Genomic DNA, 19,661 nt, shown 5'->3' with positions numbered 1-19,661 from the left:
GGAAATTACTGTTTAGGGAGAGAGAACTTCTGCATGAACCCTCTTTCCTTTGGGAAAAAAAAGGTAAAAAAGTCACACGAATTTGTGTCAAGGCTGGTAGAAAGAAAGAATAAAACCGTTTGTTTGTTTTTATTTTTTCTGTCATTTTAATGTAAGATTGACACAGACTGCTACAACATCTGAGATTCCACAGAGAACTACATGCTTCTGTTATTAGAAAACCTTTGCTGAGGCATTTGAACTTTACTTCTTAAAAAAATGAATATGGAGGCTTCAAGCATTTTTGTCAGCACACTGCCATTCACAACAACCTTCTAGATACTTAGTTTCTACCTTTTCCTAAAAAGGTAGTTCTCACTTACCAGAACCGCACACACCACGGACAGGTTCAAAGCTCCTGAGCTCAGAAGTGATCAAAACACACAGGGAAGTATAATTAGTAGTCCAAAGTTTGGTTTAAATGTTTGAAGAACAGCAAACACCCAATAACACATACCAAATAGATTATTATCGCTTCTACGATGTAATGAATCAACAACTAAAACCACCTAAGACTGAAAGTTTCTGTACTCAGTGTCTATTGGTATAAAGCCTTCATTCTTAATGCTTCTTATGGCATCACAGGTGTTAGAAATCACACAATACATTCTCAGCATTCTACAGTAGTCATCACTTTCAAAAACTATAATATACATCTGCGTGTTACACAAACATACGATTCTCTACATAAGCATTTTGTCCTATGTCAACTCTTAGCCTCAAATAACAGAATACAAAAAGCTATACAGGACAAAACACCACAGAACTTTTGCATATTCCCTTTCCCCAGTTGTTAGCAAGGGGCACGTTTTATAAGAGAAAGTGATGAAAAATCAGAAGTTTTGCATCCAATGTTTGACCCCAACTTTTTACTTTCTTATCGTCTTCTGGTACCACCGTATCCTAGAATGAGAAGAATAAATTTTATATTAGTTTTTTAAAATGCATTAGAATTGCTTATAAAATTACAACAGTAATACACGTTTATTGTTAGCAAATGGTACGAGACTCGAGGGAAGAAGGAGAGAATGAGCTTGCGGACCAGGGCTGCAGGACTCAGTGCATCAACTCCCCACAACAGCCCTTCCAGCCATCCAATCAGCATCAAGTCTGCTAAACACACACACGCTTGCTGGGAATAACTTTTAGTCAGGAAACCAAAGATGTGTTCTGTGCTGGGGCCAGCATGGTACAGGCAAGACCCAAAGTCTGAGCCAAACAGCAGAGAGGCCAGTGGAGCCTAAGCCAGGCCCTGCTACCTCTCACGACTCCAGCGGTAAATAGAAGTAACATGGGAGAGGGTCACGGACTTTTGATGGTAAATGTTACTTAGGCATCCCCAGCTCCCCCAAGACGCAAACATGCTAACAGACAGGTTACAAGACCACAAGTGTTCCCATCTGGAAACTCAGTTTTTCTCAGATCTTCCTGTAGGTTATTTGGTAATGTCTTATGATTTTCTTCACGTAAGTCCCATACATTTCTAGTTGATATATACTGTTTCTTACAATTCTTGTTTCCACCGAGAATGAGTTTTCTTTTGTCACATTATGTCCTACGTAGTTACATTTTTATATATCTTGTCAATCATTACCACCTCTTTTTCTCCCCCAAAGCAACCACTATCTTAACATCTATCACCACAGATTAGTTTTGCTTGTTTTTAAACATGTATATTGATAAAACATGAATGTTGCAATCATATTGTACATATTCTTGTGTGTCTGGCTTCTTTCTTTACATCTGATAAATTTATCCACATTATCGCATACAACTATTCACTTATTCTCACTGTTGCACAGTATTCCACTGTATGAATGTAACTCAATTTATTCATCCATTTTACTGCTGGAAGATACATGGATTTCTTCCAGTTGAAGGCTATTATGAATAAGGATGCTACAAACATGCTGGTACTTATCTTTAAGTGTAAAAGTGTACGCACTTCTGTTACTACGTATTTGTGAAACTGCTGGATCTTGAGTATGCTTATGTTCAATTTTAGTAGGTAATGCCTAACAGCTTTTCAAAGTGATCATATCAATTCATTCACACCAGCACTATGAGAATTCCACTCTGACATTTTTAAACATATTTAAATATATTTTCTGTCAATTTCAAGAATTATTCATTGTTCTATAACTTCTTCCCTCTGCTGAAGAAGACAAATCCAACCCGCAGCAATCTATCACCGCCTCATTATCCACTACCTCCAATTCTCTGCTAATTAGCTAGATATTTAACTCCACATGATTTGTTTTTTTATATTATATCTCTGCTTCTTTACAAAATTTCCTCTTAGCCATTGCAATAAACATATTCTTGACAATGATTTAAAGAATGGCTCAATACATTTTTATTGAGTTTTACCAAATTGAAAAGTTCAACCTTCTACCTAGAAAATTCCCATTTTAGAGCTTAAAGGACCCCTAGAGGTTAACCAGAATTAAACATATATGGAAACCAACGTCCAGGGAGGTTTAAGTTAAAACCTTGGTTAGTGACAGACATGAGTCTAAACCAAATTTCTGTTTGAGTTTTAAAGAACAGAAGTGGGAGGAAAGAATGGATCTGAATTATATTTTAATCTCAGTGAATTGTGCAACTAATATTTCTGGTGGGTATACCACATAAAACCATGACTGCTAAATGTATAGTTAATCATCTAAGTTCCAAATTGTTTCTGTACTTTACTGAATAGGAACTTCTTGATTTTTTGCTCTCACCTGATGCTGTTCTGGTTCTTGGCTCTGAGCTTGAACACGCTGAATAGCTTCCTGGGTCTCCACGAAGTGGTGAGTAGGCACGACTATTCCACGTGCTGGAGTATGAGGGAGGGTAGGATGGGTAGTACCACGAGTCAGAAAAGGGTGTTGCTGCTCTATAAAGACAAAAGTGTATCAGGCATTTTTCTTGTGACTATGATTTTTAAATACCCTCCTATTCCTAAACCATCAGAAAACAATTTTTATCAAGTGTTTTTTCCTCAGTGTTCTGTTATATTAGGATTAACATAAAATAAACACTGTTTCATATTTCTGCCATTCTTATGGTCATTGCTGTGAGGAAAGAAAATGACAGGGAATAAAGGTTCTTTCTTTCTGAATTCGCATTCAAATACAATCTAAACTTAAACCACTATTTAAACTGAAGACATTCCAAAATCTGGTCGCAAGCTCTTTCCACCCTTGCTTCTATCATTCTCCAACCAAACCAGAATGCCAACTGTGCCCCAAATGTTGTGTTCTTTCCTGCCTTCTCAGATGTCGAGTCAACAGTCTTTCTTCTAACTCATATCTATAAGCATGACATGTGAAAGAAAACAACACATATAATATTGATCAAAGCACAGATGGCATTCCTTCCCCATCCCCAGAGAATCTGATTTGATAGGGTAATGTTACCATAATTTATTCTCCTTAACAAAACAAATCCAGTCAAATTGTAAGCAAAACAAAGAAGCCTCTAAAGAAAGGCTGAATTAAAGAGCAGGTGAGATAAATGCAAAGCCTACCTATTGCTGCCAAACAAATATCCTAATATTCCTCCAGTTCCCAAGCCAGTCCAGAACCCTGGTCCTGAATTTTCATGTCCTTGTTGTCCAGTGAAAGCACTGCCAAAACCAGAAGTTGCACCATGCGGTCCTAAAAATAAAAATGATTATGCATCCTCTCTTAAACCATAGCCTACAGAACTAAAGATAATATGACATTTCAATTGTTTCATCTGTATGCTTTAATAATAATACTCAGGGGACTTCCCTGGTGGCACAGTGGTTAAGAATCCGCCTGCCAATGCAGGGGACCCAGGTTCCAGCCCTGGTCCAGGAAGATCCCATATGCCACAGAGCAACGAAGCCTGTGCACCGCAACTACTGAGCCTGTGCTCTAGAGCCTGCAAGCCACAACTACTGAGCCCGTGAGCCACAACTACTGAGCCCACGAGCAACAGCTACTGAGCCTGCATGCTGCAACTACTGAAGCCCGCACGCCTAGAGCCTGTGCTCCGCAACAAGAGAAGCCACCACAATGAAAAGCCCGCGCACCGCTGCGAAGAGTAGCCCCCGCTCCCTGCAACTAGAGAAAGCCCGCACACAGCAACAAAGACCCAACGCAGCCAAAAATAAATAAATAAAATAAATTTATTTTTAAAAAGAATAAAAATAAAAAATAATAATAATACTTCAACTTATAAACAAGTTGTATTCAGAAAGTGTATTTATAAAATACTGGTTTATAACTAAGGAGCACCTGCCTTTCCCACACACAAGGAAAAGGAGGGATATGTTTTTAGGGCAGGGGAGGGTGGTTTCTTCCCGTAAGGTCACATCTGCCCTGCTCCAGATCAGCTACTAGAAGATGACCCCACGTGTCAGAGCTACTTCCTTTCTACTGTGTGGACATGTCTAGAAGCTCCAGGTTGAGAGCTGTACCTGAGTGTCTAATGGAGGAATCCAAGTGGAGGATATTTGTTAGTTGGGAAGTCGGGTCTTAAAAGGGACCAAAAAAAAAAAAAAATCTTCTGCTCAGAGGAAGTTTTTCTTAAACTGCTGTATCATATACATAAAGGGAACTGTGCTAATCCCACATGTACAGCATAATAAATCTGTATGTAGGTACCCATGCATGTAATCACTACCCACATCAGTAAAACCTTTCTAGCACCCAGAGACTCCCTCACGACAGCTCCCAATAGATACCCACCCATGTCAGAGAGAAGCCAACTCTGACTTTTCTCACCACACTTTGGTTTTACCCATTCTTGAACTTTTTATAAATAGAATCACACGGAGGTACTCTTCTGGCGTATCATTATGTCCATGAGAGTCGACCTCCACCACTGCTTATATCAGTTTTGTTTTTGTTTTTTCTAAATTTATGTATAGTAGTCCAATGTGTGAAAAAAAAACAATTTGTCTCATTCTAATGTTTACGGACATTCTATTTCCAGTTTTTGGCTGCTGTGAATACAGCTGCTGTGAACATTTCTTGTGCAGATCTTTTTGTACACACGTGCGTGCATTTCTCTTAGGTATGCATCTAGGAATGAAATTGCTGGGTCACTGGATGGCATATGTCTAGTTTCAGTAGATACTGACAGTTTTCCAAAGTGTTTTATCCTTTTAACTCCTTCCAGCAAGTTCCAGTTAACTACATCCTTGCCATTACTTGGTACTCTGTCTTTTTAATGTTAGCCATTAAGATGATTAAATGGTGGTTAATTAAGAACTCAGGTTTTAATCTGCATTCTCCTGACGACTAATGATGCTGAGCACCTTTTCAAATTTTTATTGGACATCTGGATATCTTCTTTTACTATAAAATGGCTGCTCAAATCCTCTGTCCAGTTTTTAAATTAGGTTGTCTGTCTTTTCTCAGATTTGTGGGAGTTCTTTATGTACTGTAGATACACGTGCTTTGTTGAAAATATGTTTTACAAATACCTTCTCCCAGTCTGTGGCTTGCCTTTTCACTCTCTTAATGTTGTCTTTGATGACTAGACATTCTTAATTTAAATAAAGTCTAATTTATCCCTGTTTTCTTTTTGGCTGGTATTTTTTGCATTCTAAGAAAGTTTTGCCTACCCTGACAAATATTTTCCTATGTTTTCTTCTGGAAACCTAACTGTTTTGCTTTTATGTTGAGCTCTGTAATACTTGGTGAATAGAATTTTGTGTGTGGTGTGAGACAGGGTTCAAGGTAAATGCTTATTACCACATCTGATCAAGTTTGACTGAGATGATTTGCAATTTAATCATGCATCCTTAAAATAGTAATCACAGTTAACCTTATAGAGAAACAGAACAGAAGAGGTAAAAGAAGTCGAAAGTAAAAAAAAATACGACAAATCTGCTTTGGTTTCCCAATGCAACCATTTTCTATATCAGAAACCAGCACAGGATTCACTACCTGACTTCTACCCTACTTACTGCCATTGCCTAGGAAAACATACCTGTGAACTCAGACTTAAAGCCTGCAGGAGAGGGTCCTGCAGAGTTGGTGAATCTCTGATAACGATGGGAATGTGGAGGATACTCAGAATATGGTGGAGGAGAATCATGACCATCACTAAGGAAGAATTTATAAACTCCAAAGGCAAGAGCAAGTAGCACCACGATGGTAAGCACTCCACTGATGCTACCAGATTCTCGGGAGTACAACTTATTATAATAATCAGAGAAAGAGTTAAAGCCATGGCTTTTTCCAGACTCTCTCAATTTCTTCAGGCCAAGTTCCGTGTAATCTAAGTGATACTCCAAGCCACAGGAACCTCTCAGTACATACTGGTCTTCAGAGGATTCATAGCCTTCACAGCTCACCACAGTTTTTCCAAATTTGTACGCGGTATCTAAATCGGTCTTACATTCCCACTGTGAAGAAAAGTAGAAACAGGTTATTAGAACCAAAAGATATTTTTTTTCATTTAATATACATTATTTGCGCTAAATAGCTGTCATAAAACAGCAAAATGAAGCAAGGGAATGATAATCAAAATTCAGGACGAGTATTTCTGTGTTGGGGGAGGGCAAACCAGGGGCTTCCAAGGTACTGGTGACATGACTGCTCTACTTAAGCTAGGTGGTGGGCACATGAGTGCCCATTTTACTACTGTTCTTTATTCCTCACATATAGATGCCAAGAATTCTTCTGCACATGTTAAGCATTCCCTAATTTATTAATTTTAAGCAAGTTTTTTAAATGTCAACTTTTTAACTACTGTTGAAGATGCTTTCTTTAAAAACAGGGGTTTTTTCCAACATTAAGGCTCAAATATCAGCATATTTTGTTGCTGTTGTTGTTCTACACTATTCCATTTTTTAAATAATGAATATCTGGTAGCTTTTGATATAACCTTCTGAGAAAAACTTCCTACACAAATTCTATAAAAACCACGGACTACCTTTCCCAAGGTCCAATCCAATAAGTAATTTTCTTAAGTTTTTTTAAAAAGACATTTAGAAAAACTGCAAAAAGAATCTACGCTAGCCTCAAAATTTTCCAGCTTAAAAAAAAAAGCCCAGGTCTAGTTTGAATTCTATAACTATTTTGAGCTGAGTAGGTAATATGCTTCTCTAACAACATTAAAAAAGATGTAAGCCAAGATAGATCTGATTGGTTCCATTGCTTTTCTCTTTTTTGGACAAATTATCTTCCTCTTTCAAACTTCAGGTACACTGTATCAGCTTTATTCAGATATAATTCACATACTAGACATTCACCCATTTCAATGGTTTTTAGTATATTCACAGAGCTGTGCAACCATCATCACAATCAATTTCAGAATATTTTCATCGCCCCCAAAAGAAATCTCATCTCCCTTAGCAGTCACTCCCTGTTTCCCCCCAAGTCTCCTAGCTCTAAGCAACCACCAATCTGTCTGCAAGGATTCCCCTACTCTGGACATTTCATGTAAACGGAATCATACAATACGTGGTCCTACGTGACTGGCTTCTTTCACTTGGCAGAACGTTTTCAAGGTTCACACACGTTGTAGCATAAATCAGCACTTCATTCCTTTTTATGGCTAAATAATATTCCATCGTATAGATATACCACATTTTGTTTCTTCATTCATCAATGATGGACGCTTGGGTTGTTTCTACTTTTTGCCTTTTATGAATAACGCTGTTACAACGTTTAGTATGTTTCTGTGCAGACACACATTTTCAAGTCTCTTGGGTACACACCTACGAGTGGAATGACTAGGCATTCAGTAACTCTATGTTTAAACCTTTGAGAAACTGCCCGTTTTCCAAGGTGGCTGCGCCATTTCACATCCCTAACGGCAGTGTATGAGGGTCTCTCCACATCCTCACCAACACCTGCTACGCCGCCTTTCTGACTACAGGCATCCTGTTGGCTAGGAACTGGTATCTTCCTGTGGTTTTGACTTGTATTCCCCTGATGCTGCACACTTTTTCAGCTAATGATGCTGAACATTTTTTCACATGTTTATTGGCCAACTGCATATCTTCTTTGGAGAAATGTCTAGTCAGATGCCTTACCCACTGTTAAATTTGGTTATATCTCTTCTTACTGAGTTGTAACAGTTCTTCATATACCCTGGACACAAGTCCCCAATCAGATATATGACTGCAAAAGCTTTCTCCTATTGTGTGTGTCCTTTTCGGTTTCTTGATGGTGTCTGTTGAAGCCCAGAAGTTTTTAATTTGGATAATATACAATTTTTCTATTTTGTTGTTGTTGTTCTACACTATTCCATTTTTTAAATAATTTTATTTGGAGGAAGATTTATAAGCTTGTTGATTTAGGTAAATAAAACAAACTCAATCTCTATCGGTATTTCATGTTAATTGTCATTTCCTTAATAGCATATACTAAAAGTGGCTTCTAATTATTATATTTATACTCCTGGAATTAGAAGAACCTCTCTCCTGCTACTAAACATAAGTCAATGTATGACGTCCTCTATACTTCCTTGCTCATGCCATTCATTCCCTTCTCTATCTCTTCAGCTCTAAAAATGTTATCCTTCCTTACTAACACAGTACATATAATACTTTCTTCTTTAAGTCTTTCCAATCCCTCCAACTGGACGTGACTTTACAATACTTTGTTGGCACCTAGATGTAATGTGAGTGCTTGTCTTATCTTTTCTCCTAGGAAGAGAGTTTCTTGAGGGTTGTGACTCCATCATTCATTTTTGTATAATACTGTTTAATATATGTTTAATGAATGACTTTGCCGTTAGTATCTTTTTTCCATCAAGACTGAAAAGTAATATAAAATTAAAAGTAATTTCAGCTTTAACCTGAAGATTCTGTGATTCGGTTAGCAAGACTAGGAAAAAATGTTGTGAAATACATATCACCAAGCAAATATGAACTCTCTCCCGGAACTGCATACACTAGGCACAAAGGTTGTATCAAACAAGAATCTCACTCTGATGGAAGGGAAAACTGTCAAAGCAAGTTTCTGGCCGAATGACCAACCATCTTAAATGCTTTCTCAAAGCAGGCAGAATACAAAGTAGAAATCTATAAGTATTGATTTAAACTGAATTCACTTAAAATCTATTCCATTTCTAAAGGGTAATAAATTTTGGAACTTCAAGGAGGTGGTCTATCCTAAGTACAAAATGCCAAAGACCTGAAGACAATAAAGCCCACTGAAATGCTTTCATTCATAAGTAACCACCCTCAGTTCTAAAACAACTTTAAAATCAGGCATTTGAAGCACAATAGGGACACATGAACCCCACCCCCACTTACAATCCACAATTCCTTATCATCTTAACTTTATTTTTTAAGGATAGGTTGGTATTCTTTGAGGAATGACAGAGAAATGACAACCAAAAGAAATCCCCTACCCCCCACCCCCAAGTATATGAAAAGTTTTGAAAATTTACTAATGTCTTATAAGAAAGTTTTGGTATAAAGATTACAATGAATATTTCCAGGCTTTAAAATCAGTTCATTTCTTTCAGAGGATGTTTCTTCCAGAGACCGAATCATTGATTTATATTTATATATTTTAGGTAACCTGAGATTTTCTATATGTACTTCCCCAAAATACTGAATAATGTCTCAATAAACACTTCACTGAAAAGGATTCCATTTAGACTGCCATCAACATAAAGAGTATTACCTGTACATCATAACCATCCCAGCCTTTGTTCTGACACTGTATGACTTTGGGGGTATAAGAATCACATCCAGCTGTGCCTCCAACACATTTCAACTGTGGGATCGGATCCAACCTACGGGAAGTAGTATAGCGGTCATAGTGGAGGGTAAGAGCTTTTATATCCCGCAACAATATTCTGTCTGAAACAGTAAGAACACAGATAAACAGATGGTAAATATCTTGTCATATAGAAAGATTCACTCTAGTAAAACTCTTGTCATCGAAAATACTTTCAAAAGTAAGGGTCTTTCTTGCCTTTTGAGGATGACTAAGGAAGAGAAGATGGAACAGTTTCCCAAATCCCAAAGCCATCGCAACAACCTTCAGGCCCTTTGCACAAAAGTCAGAAAGTCACTCCTTTAAGGTCTCCCTTCATTTCAGGATTGATGTCCCCTAAACTGCTTCTATATCGTAAGTTCTACATAATTTTTGCAAAATCAGAACCAAAAGTTCATTTACCTGAAACGTTGTACTACTGTATGACAATCGACAATAATATCAATGGTTAATTAAAATAGCAAAACATATACATGAATGTTCCTGAAGCACATTTAATGACTTAAATGTCTGTCAACAGATGAACGGTTTAATAAAATTTTGGCCTATTCACAAAGTGGAATATTCTATAGCAGTTAAAATGAGTGAACTAGAATTCATGTATCAGAATAGAAATAGTAAAAACATTTTAAGCAAAATGCAAGTTGTAGAATGTTTAGTAGGATAGCTTTACATAAACCTCGAAAACTGGCAAAACAGCACTACGTATTGTTAAGGTCTATACGTGTATATACCAGTGGTATGAAAACATGCATAGGAATGACTAAACACCAAGTTCGGAGCACCTCTGAGGTGAGAGGGAGAGCAGAGACTTTCGCTCTCTATCCCTAATGTTTTATTACTTTGCAGGGGGGAGGTTTGCTTGCAAATATAGTACAATGTAAAGATTCAATAAAACTGGGTGGTGAGTACATGGGTTTTCATTGTGTACTTCTGTGGGTTTAAATATTTTAAATATTTCACAATTTTAAAAATTAAAAAGTTAAACTATTTCACAAATTAAAAATCATATTGACAAAGCATATTTAAAAAGAAGTCAAAACAAGGAAATTACTGCCGGCATTGATGTATCAATACATAAATGAATTTTGAAGTGTTATTGGGAAATGAATAGTCTTCCTACTTATCGTTCTCAGATTATGATGGAAGATACTGTGGATTGGTTCACTCAACATCCATTTTGCCCTCAAACTAGTATGACTTCTTGCAAAGCTAAAAGACTCCTAAAACCTCTTGCAGCTACAAATCCCAAACGTGATTTCGGTTCTGTCAACCGGAGGGACTTAAGCGAGATCTGGAGACCAGAGCTTAGACTCAGACTGTGCTCAGGCTAGCAGGCAGTCATGGGGGCTCGGGGTTTTCCTGACACTGGCCAGTGCTCCGTAATTAGCGTCGTGGATGCTGAGAGGCTTGATGTGAGCCATCCAGTGTCCACTGCTGCAGATGTAGCAGACATGACTTTCCACCATTTTGTTAGCACCCAATTCCCTATATTCAACCTGTCAAATTAGCAAAATTTGCTGCCTCTCAAATTCCACTGAAAGTACAATAAATGAATTGTTTTGCTGATGTGAACAAACAAGGTCAGGCAAAACAGAAAAGGAGATGGTAACAGAATTTTGGAAGATGAAAGCAGATGGACCAATAGTTAGGTGACTAGTCCTAAATGTAAGTCAAGTGCCAGACCAGCAGGTGGGAAAACTGAGAACCAACCTGACACACATAATGGAATCCCTAAAAGCAACAGGAAATGGCAGCTCTTGAATTGGAGCTGACTAAAGCAAGCACTACAAGGTGAAAGCTGCTTGAGAAGAAGCTACATCCCTAGATGGTCTCCCCAGCTCTTTTCATTCATATATATATATATATATATATATATATATATACACACACATACATATATACACATACATATATACATACACATATACATACATATTTCACAATTTTTTTAAATGTAAAAGTAACACTTTTTCCTTTTAAAAAGAGAAATCCATTCTTCCTCCAATTTCACATTTCTGTGATAACCAAAATTAGCAGCCTGGTCATTACCTTTTTCTTGCTCACACAAACAGATACATATACAAGAGTTGTTTTGATTTTTGTTAGTGTATTTTTATAAAATCGAATCATACAGTGCATATTACTCTTCACATGCTTTTGCACTTAATCAGACATCAAGGATATTCCCTCATGTCAGCAAATACAGATCTTATTTATATTTATTTACCAAAAAAAAGAGCTTAATAAATTTGACTAAGCTGAGACTTACTGGTCACCCTTCTCTCACCAAAATACAATAAAACTAGAAATATAATAATATAAAGTAATATAATAACATATAAAATAGTAAAAAGACAGCTGAAAACCAATAACAAAGAAAGGAAAATTGGGTGACAGCAATCAAAACATATCTGTAATTAAATCTATAATAATGTAAACAGTAACACAGGATTAGGAAAATTGATCATGTGCACAATGTATAAAAATTAATCCCTGATGGTTAAACACTTACCATAAAACAAACAACAAATTAAAAATACTAGAAGAAAGCACAAAAAGAAAGAATATGTTTATGGTCCTGGGATGGGAAAGATCTTAAGACACCAAAAGCAAGACTGACCAGCAAGATAGTGACTATATGTGGCAAATCATGTTCAACCTATGAAAACCCAGGAATCCATAATAATCCTCAAAGGGAAAGCCAAAAACTCACTTGTCTATACTTAAAGTGGCTACCAATTGCCTCCTTAGTTTGAAAACTAGCAATTAACGATTTTAAATTAAATGTTTATCCTGAATTTCCAGCCAGAACCATAATCTGAAATAGCCTCAGTTGATAAGGAAAATCTCAACTTTACTGAAGAATATCAATCAATAAATGCAGAAGAAGTGACAGAATTAGAAAAATCGTCATCTTCCAACCCCTAAAGAAACAGATTCAGAAAAGGATTAATTAGTTTTAAAATCATTAAGTGAATGGATATTGGTATGGTGCCAAGTAACATTACACGGAGTGCTTTCTAGTCATAAAAGGGGAAAAGTGTAACTTCACGGGGGAGAAATAAGCCACTGTAATCCACTAGTCAAACTTAGCACTGCTAATGGTATAAAAATCGATATTACACCATCTCCTATGATGTAATCCCCAGAAGTATTTAATATGAACCTAATCAATCCTTTGGACCTAGCATTCAGTTTACTAGAAATACAGGGAAGAAAAAAGAAAGCTAAAACAATGTCATGAGAAAACAGAATCCAGAATGTACGATATTCTAAAGGACAACTGGCCCAATCCCTTCAGCAAAGCAGTAGCATGAAAAAAAGAGACCATTCTACATTTTCAAAAGACTTAAGGGATAATTCAGTCAGATGCAATGCCTGGTCCTGGACTGGGCCCTGGTTTGAACAAACTAGTTCAGACATTTTAGGGACAACTGTGATATCTGGCTATGGAATGAGTAATTAGTTGATATTAAGAAATTAGGGTCAATTTTGTTAGATGTAATGTTATTTTTACTAGGTGGGGAAAAGTTCATTAAAAAAGGCTTATATTGAAGGATTTAGTTATGGCCTATCATGATGCCTGTAACTTACATTAAAATATATCAACATTTTAAAAAAGAGAGAGTTGAAAGAAAACAGAGAATATAAGATTAATGACTTTCCATCAAAACTTAAAACATTTTCCCCAGAATTCCTCCAGTAGACTGACGAGAATGACTTAGTGTCAAGGGATTCTAATAAAATGAGTATTTGGCTTTTCCAGTATCTATGTGGAGGAACACAAGGAGAAGAAAGTAGAGAACAGCTTCTGAGTAATCATCCAACAATGTCTGTCACGCTTGGTACAAAGAGTAGTAGAAATAAACATTTTATTTAGAGTTGTTGGACCTACAAAATCCAAGAGAACTTCCCAAAAGACAACCCTGCTATATTAAGAGAATTTGACAAAACGGCTGGATATTTTATCAATTACCCAAAGGCAAAAGCTTTTTCTGTAATTGTAATGTCCGATTACAAAAGAAAATGTAAAGTCTATCTCAAATTAGTGACAAACTACATACATCCATAAAATATCTAGAAATAAACTTAGGGTCAATATGTGATGATCTATATAAGAAATATATATATATAACAGAACCTAAATAAATTTAATGCACTTCCAACCAGAAGCCCAACTGAGCTTTTTTGTTTTTTGCTTTTTTTTTTTTTTTTTTTTTTTTTGGCTCCGTTGGGTCTTCGTTGCTGTGCGTGAGCTTTCTCTAGTTGCGGGGAGCGGGGGCTGCTCTTCGTTGCGGTGCGCGGGCTCCTCATTGCGGTGGCTTCTCTTGTTGCAGAGCATGGGCTCTAGGCGCATGGGCTTCAGTAGTTGTGGCATGTGGGCTCAGTAGTTGTGGCTCACGGGCTCTAGAGCACAGGCTCAGTAGTTGTGGCGCACGGGCTTAGTTGCTCCACGGCATGCGGGATCTTCCCGGACCAGGGCTCGAACCCGTGTCCCCTGCATTCGTGGGCGGATTCTTAACCACTGTGCCACCAGGGAAGTCCCTACTGGGTTTTTTTGGAACTAGAAAGAAATTATGTTAAAGGCTTATGGAAAAATTAATGTCTATAAACAGCCAAAAAAATTTCTGAAAAAGAATACATTGCTTAAATAAGCAAAAAGGATATATTGTACAGCACAAGGAAATAGAGCCATTATTTTGTAATAACTTTAAATGGAGTATAATCTATAAAAATATTAAATTGCTATGTTGTAAACATGACACTAATATTGCAAGTCAACAATACATCAATTTAAAAAAAAGAATGCATTGTTTTACCAAATAATAAAGCTTACTATAAAATTAAAATAATCAAAATAGTATGGAATAGTAACAGAAACAGACAAGTGAACTGTGAAACAAAAGAAAGTCTAGAAATAAATCCAGATATATGTGGAAATTCAATACAAGATAAAGTGGGTTTTTGTTTTCTAGGTGTTTTTTTTTTTATCAAGCATCACCATATTTTATTTATAAAACGAAGCACAATAGCATCCTTTACCGTTGACAAAACTCAATATTCTGCACAACTCTTTCTGCCCTGCTTAGCCTGTGTGAGGAAAGACAAATGATGCATCTCAAACCCACAAGTAATTTAAAAAGTAGAGTAAACTGGGTCTGAGTTACAACGAGTTGCAGTAGCCTCAAGTGGGATCTCAGTAATACTGTACAGAACAGTGATTCTGAGAGACTACTCCTTAAATGAAAGGAAACTCTTCTCCAACCAGCAAAAGCGGGCTTTTCAATTTAGTGGAAAAAGGATGTCTTCTTTAATAAATGGTTTTGTCATAACTGACTACACAGCTAGAATAAAATCCACCTAAAGCTATATAAAAATTTAATTCCACATGATCCAAATATCTAAATTTCCAAGAACTATACTAAAATAAAATATGCTATATTAAACTCAACCTACCTCCTAATAAATAAAAAATTATAACAATGAAAATGTTCAATGGTTTAAAAAATCAGAATATTATTAAACTAAATAATGGGAATAATAACAACTTGAATTTGTTGTAGCAGGGCTGAGATAATGCAAAGAACACTGAACTAAATTCCCACCACCAACTTGCTGTATGACTTCAGCCAAGTCAATTTATCTGTATAGAAATTACCTGTAAAGTTAAAACGATATCAACCTTAAAACTGGTTGTGAAGTTTAGATATGATTTACTAAAATTATGTGGCAGAGTACTTGACACATAATAGGTGATCAAGTATGATAAATATTACTGAGAATGTTTAAGGAGCCATATACCTATGTGTTATCATTACCATGCCTCTACAGCATCTTTCTTCCCTAGAGATCCTAAAGGTTGCTATGTGTTGTGTCACCCAGAATACATATGTTGAAGCCTTAATCCCCAGTGTGATGGCATTTGGAGGCAGGGCCTTTGGGAGGTGATTAGTTTTAGATGAGCTTCTGAGGATGGAGCCCCAGTGAAGGGATTAGTGCCCGTGTAGGAAGAGGAAGAGACCAGGGCCCCCATCCACCCACTCACCCCACCTACCCCCACCCTGCCCCACCCCTGCTCTTGTTATGTGAGAACATAACAAGAAGACAGTCATCTGCAGAGCAGGAAGAGGGCCCTCTCCAGACACCAAACATGCTCGCACCTTGATCTTAAGACTTCCCAGCCTCAGAATGCGAGGAATAAATGCTGCTTACCACTCAGTCTGTGGTATTTTGTGATAGCAGCTCGAACTAAGACAAGGTCTAAGAACAAAATGCTCACAACCTTACTCCACTAGTACATCAGTCAAGGGTGACACAGACTTCCCTGAAGTCCAGACTCACAAATCGAAATCCACTTGCAGGTCTCAAACTTAAGATGAACAAAACCAAACTCCCCCAAGCCTGATTCTCCCACAATCCCACATCTCAGGAAACGGTAATTCCATCCTTCTAGTCACTCAGACCCAAAACCTTGGAGTTATCTTTGTCTTCTCTCCTCCTCTAACCCCTGTATCTAATCCCTCAGAGTATCATGTCAGCTCCACCTTCAGAACAGCTGAGAAGCCCACCACTCTCACCAACTGCACTGCTTCCCCCCACCGCCGCCAACCATCACCACTCTCGACACTTACTGCACAAGCAGTCCCTTCACTGGCCTCCCAGCTTCCCCCCACCCACTCTCGCTCCCACAGTCTGTTTTCCACAGAGCAGACAGAATGTGCCTTTAAAATACAGATCATATTAAAAAAAATACAGAATAGAATAGAATAGGATAGAATACAGGTCATAGCAGACCCGTCCCTTCAGGGTTCTCATCAAATGTCACCTTAACAGTGACTTCTTCCCTGACTAATGTATATTTTGAAAATCCCTGCTTCTGCCTGCACACCCTGCCCTCCTTTCCCTGTTTTATCAATGTCCAAACCACTATTCACAATATGACATGCTATTTACCTGATTTGTTTATTTTCTATTTCTCCTCAATAGGTGTAAACTCCAGGGCGAAACACTGTTTCGTTCACTGCAATATTCCCAACACCCAGAAGAGTGACAAATACAAAGTAGCTCAATAAAGAATTGTGAAAATTTTTAGGTATCTCTTTAGAACTGGCACAATTTTTTTTTTTTTCTGGACAAATTTTTGCTTTATGTTAGCTAAAGACAAAGTGAGTACAACCAAAGTCAAACAAAAGACAAATGAGGGACTGACTACTGCTTGATAAAACTACTTGATAAAAACTAACTCAATAAAATGCCTTCATAAAATAGTTCCTCAAAAGAAATTTAAGGCCATGTAGTTTGATTGTGTTTACTCTGCAAAATATTTTGGTGCCTTTTGTTCCAGAACAATAGTTTTATAGAGTAGGTACGCAAAGAGCTACCAGGAAAATGTTCATCATTAATTTAAATTTGGCTCTGTTTTTTTATTCCCCTGACTCTTCATCTGTAAACCTACTTTTTTTATTCAAGAATTGATTGAGGGTTCAACTAATGTTTTAATCCAGTTTTTAAATTGTAATTCTGATCAAAGTCTCCTCTCTATATAAAACTTTCTAGAAATACATAAGGAAAATGTACAGACATTTAAATCCAACTTGGCTTTTTATTAATTAGTAATAAAACATCCACATCAAAGGAGTACGCAAAATCAAGTACTTACAAATAGCACCTTCTCTCTCATTTTAGCATTTAAGAATAAAAATAAGAAGCAACAGAAATAAATCTGTTGCTTAAGTTCAAAAACACAGGCATTTCCTATCACCAAATCACGACTGCAATATGGGTACACCTTACATGCTTTAACATCTTTACTCCCCAAAACAAAAATGATGTTTTCATTGTTTGAAAGTCATTTTTTACATCACTCCAACTTAACAGCATGCATCATTTATTAAATGGAAAACTGTATGTATGTATGTATACATATATATACACACACATATGTATTAATTACATGGAATATTCTCGATCCCATAAAAATTCGTTAGACAATTCTAATAACATAGTGATATAAAAGAACTTTTTTTCCTAGAAATCACTTATCGTGTACCATCACAAAAAAAATTTTTTTTTAATTCAACAGGAAAAGCCGGTGTAACGCAATGTACGTCACTGTAATGGTCAGAATAAGCAGCGTGAGCTGTGCTCACATAAATAGTACAGTCTATGATTCTGCTAACCTACCTCCAAGGTTTGCAGCCCTGTCCACTGTGACTCAAGGACTGCCGGTGCCATGGTAACTGCCAGGTACAGCAACAGGCAGCCATGACAACAGTCAGCGACGATGACATCAGACAGTTTTGACAACAAAGCAAGATGCGCAGGTGAGGGTCGAGCTTTCCGGCCAGACCCAGGGAATGAGGGCTGTAGCCCGAGAAAGAAGGTGGGCAAATTCTGGGAGTCCAAGCAAGGGAGAAGGGAACGTTAACAACACTAGAGTAGTCCCGCCCCGCCCACTCCCCAACAGTCCACACTCGTCCAGGAGGACGTCTGCGAAGAGCAAAGAGGTCAGGCAAGGGCACAGATGAACAGCGAAGAGGATGGAAATGAGGAATTAGGGTAGAAGGGCTCAAGGGGCGGCGAACAGAAATGGTGGAGCCTCTTAGCGCTGCCTGAAGGCAGCAGGAAGGGGGGAGTGAAGGCAGCACTCACCAGGGTCGTGCCAGCCCCGGGCAGAGCCCGCGATCAGCAGAAGCAAAAGGAGGCTGAACAGAGCGCAGCGTCCAGCCGCTTCCGGCCCGCCGGCCGCCACCATGGCGCTCGGTGAAGATGGAGCGCGGCTTCCGGGAGCTCGCGGGCCGGAACCCTGGCTGCGGAAGGCCGCGCACCGCTAAGCACCGACGCCGGCAGCTTCCGCCGCGGAGAAAGGAAGGTCTAACGCAGGGCCCCTGCCGCAGTGAAGGTCCGTGCGCGAGTCTGACGTTACTACAGCGGCAGCGCGTGGGGGAACTGGAGTGGTCGCTGCTGTCCCCGCCCCTGGAGCCCAGCGCGGCTGCGGGCGGAGTCGAGGGCGGGGTGCCTCCGTTGAGGGCGGAGCCAAGGGCGGGACGCAGAGGCTGTGGGCGGGGCCTAGGGCCGCCCTCCTGACGGTTCAGCGCGAAGACTGAAACCATCACAACGCAAAATCTAAGTGTAGTCACGTTATTTACAAAACCTTAATAACCTTCCCGAGGGACGCTACTGTGCCTTACTCAACTTCACGTCTTCAGCAACTAGCACAGCGTCTGGCGCATGATTTGTGTTCCATTAGCTTGCTAAATACAGAGTGGATTTGAGAGAGGCAGCACGGAGACGCTCAGAACCTTTACATATTTCCTTCCACGTGGAGACAGTGGGAATTTACAAGATATCCGGAGGAGAAACTACCACCTAAATAACCAACCAGGGAAAACAGTTAAGAGTGCATAGGCATTATCTTTGAGGTCTGACAGTGCTCAATTTCTCTCCTTAATTCATTCATTCAACAAATATAGGTTGAACGCCTAGTATGTGTCTGGCGCTGTTTTCAGCTTGGAGTATGCAGACAAGGTCCCTGTACTCATGGAGCTTACACTGATGAGAACTAAGACAAACAAAATTAAATAATAAATTAATAAACAAAGATAATAGTGATAAGTGCATTGATGAAAATAAAACAGGGTGATACAGTAGAGACTAGGAGCCAACTTCAGGGAGGGCCTTGCTGAGGAAGTGATTTTGAAGCTTTGAGACCTGAATGATGAGAAAATACAAAGATCGGGGGAGAGCCTTCACCGCCTGGGGAACAGTGGATGCAAAAGCCCTAAGTTTCTGTTTTGAGGAACATCATTCACTAATTTGATTAACACCTTTATCTATTTAGCACCTAACAGTACCTAACAGTACCTGCCAGGCACTGTTCTAGGCACTGGGGATACAGCAATGAATAAAACAAAA

At 38.4% G+C, this 19,661-nt stretch overlaps 1 protein-coding gene across 1 annotated transcript; it reads right to left on the bottom strand.

Annotated features, from left to right (window-relative positions):
• Nucleotides 1-99: 99 nt before the first annotated feature.
• Nucleotides 100-18,737, bottom strand: SARAF (store-operated calcium entry associated regulatory factor). The gene is made up of 6 exons (XM_082444677.1): nt 18,399-18,737; nt 9,648-9,826; nt 5,992-6,409; nt 3,554-3,683; nt 2,766-2,920; nt 100-942 (listed from the first exon to the last, which is right to left on the bottom strand). Exons 1-6 carry the CDS (start codon nt 18,499-18,501, stop codon nt 917-919), a joined length of 1,011 nt encoding a protein of 336 aa, XP_082300803.1. The 5' UTR covers nt 18,502-18,737; the 3' UTR covers nt 100-916.
• Nucleotides 18,738-19,661: the final 924 nt, after the last annotated feature.

This window comes from Balaenoptera physalus (genome assembly GCF_965194825.1).
Source record: "Balaenoptera physalus genome assembly, chromosome: 21".
NCBI classification, from domain to species: domain Eukaryota; kingdom Metazoa; phylum Chordata; class Mammalia; order Artiodactyla; family Balaenopteridae; genus Balaenoptera; species Balaenoptera physalus.
This window is presented reverse-complemented; position numbering and strand designations above follow the sequence as displayed.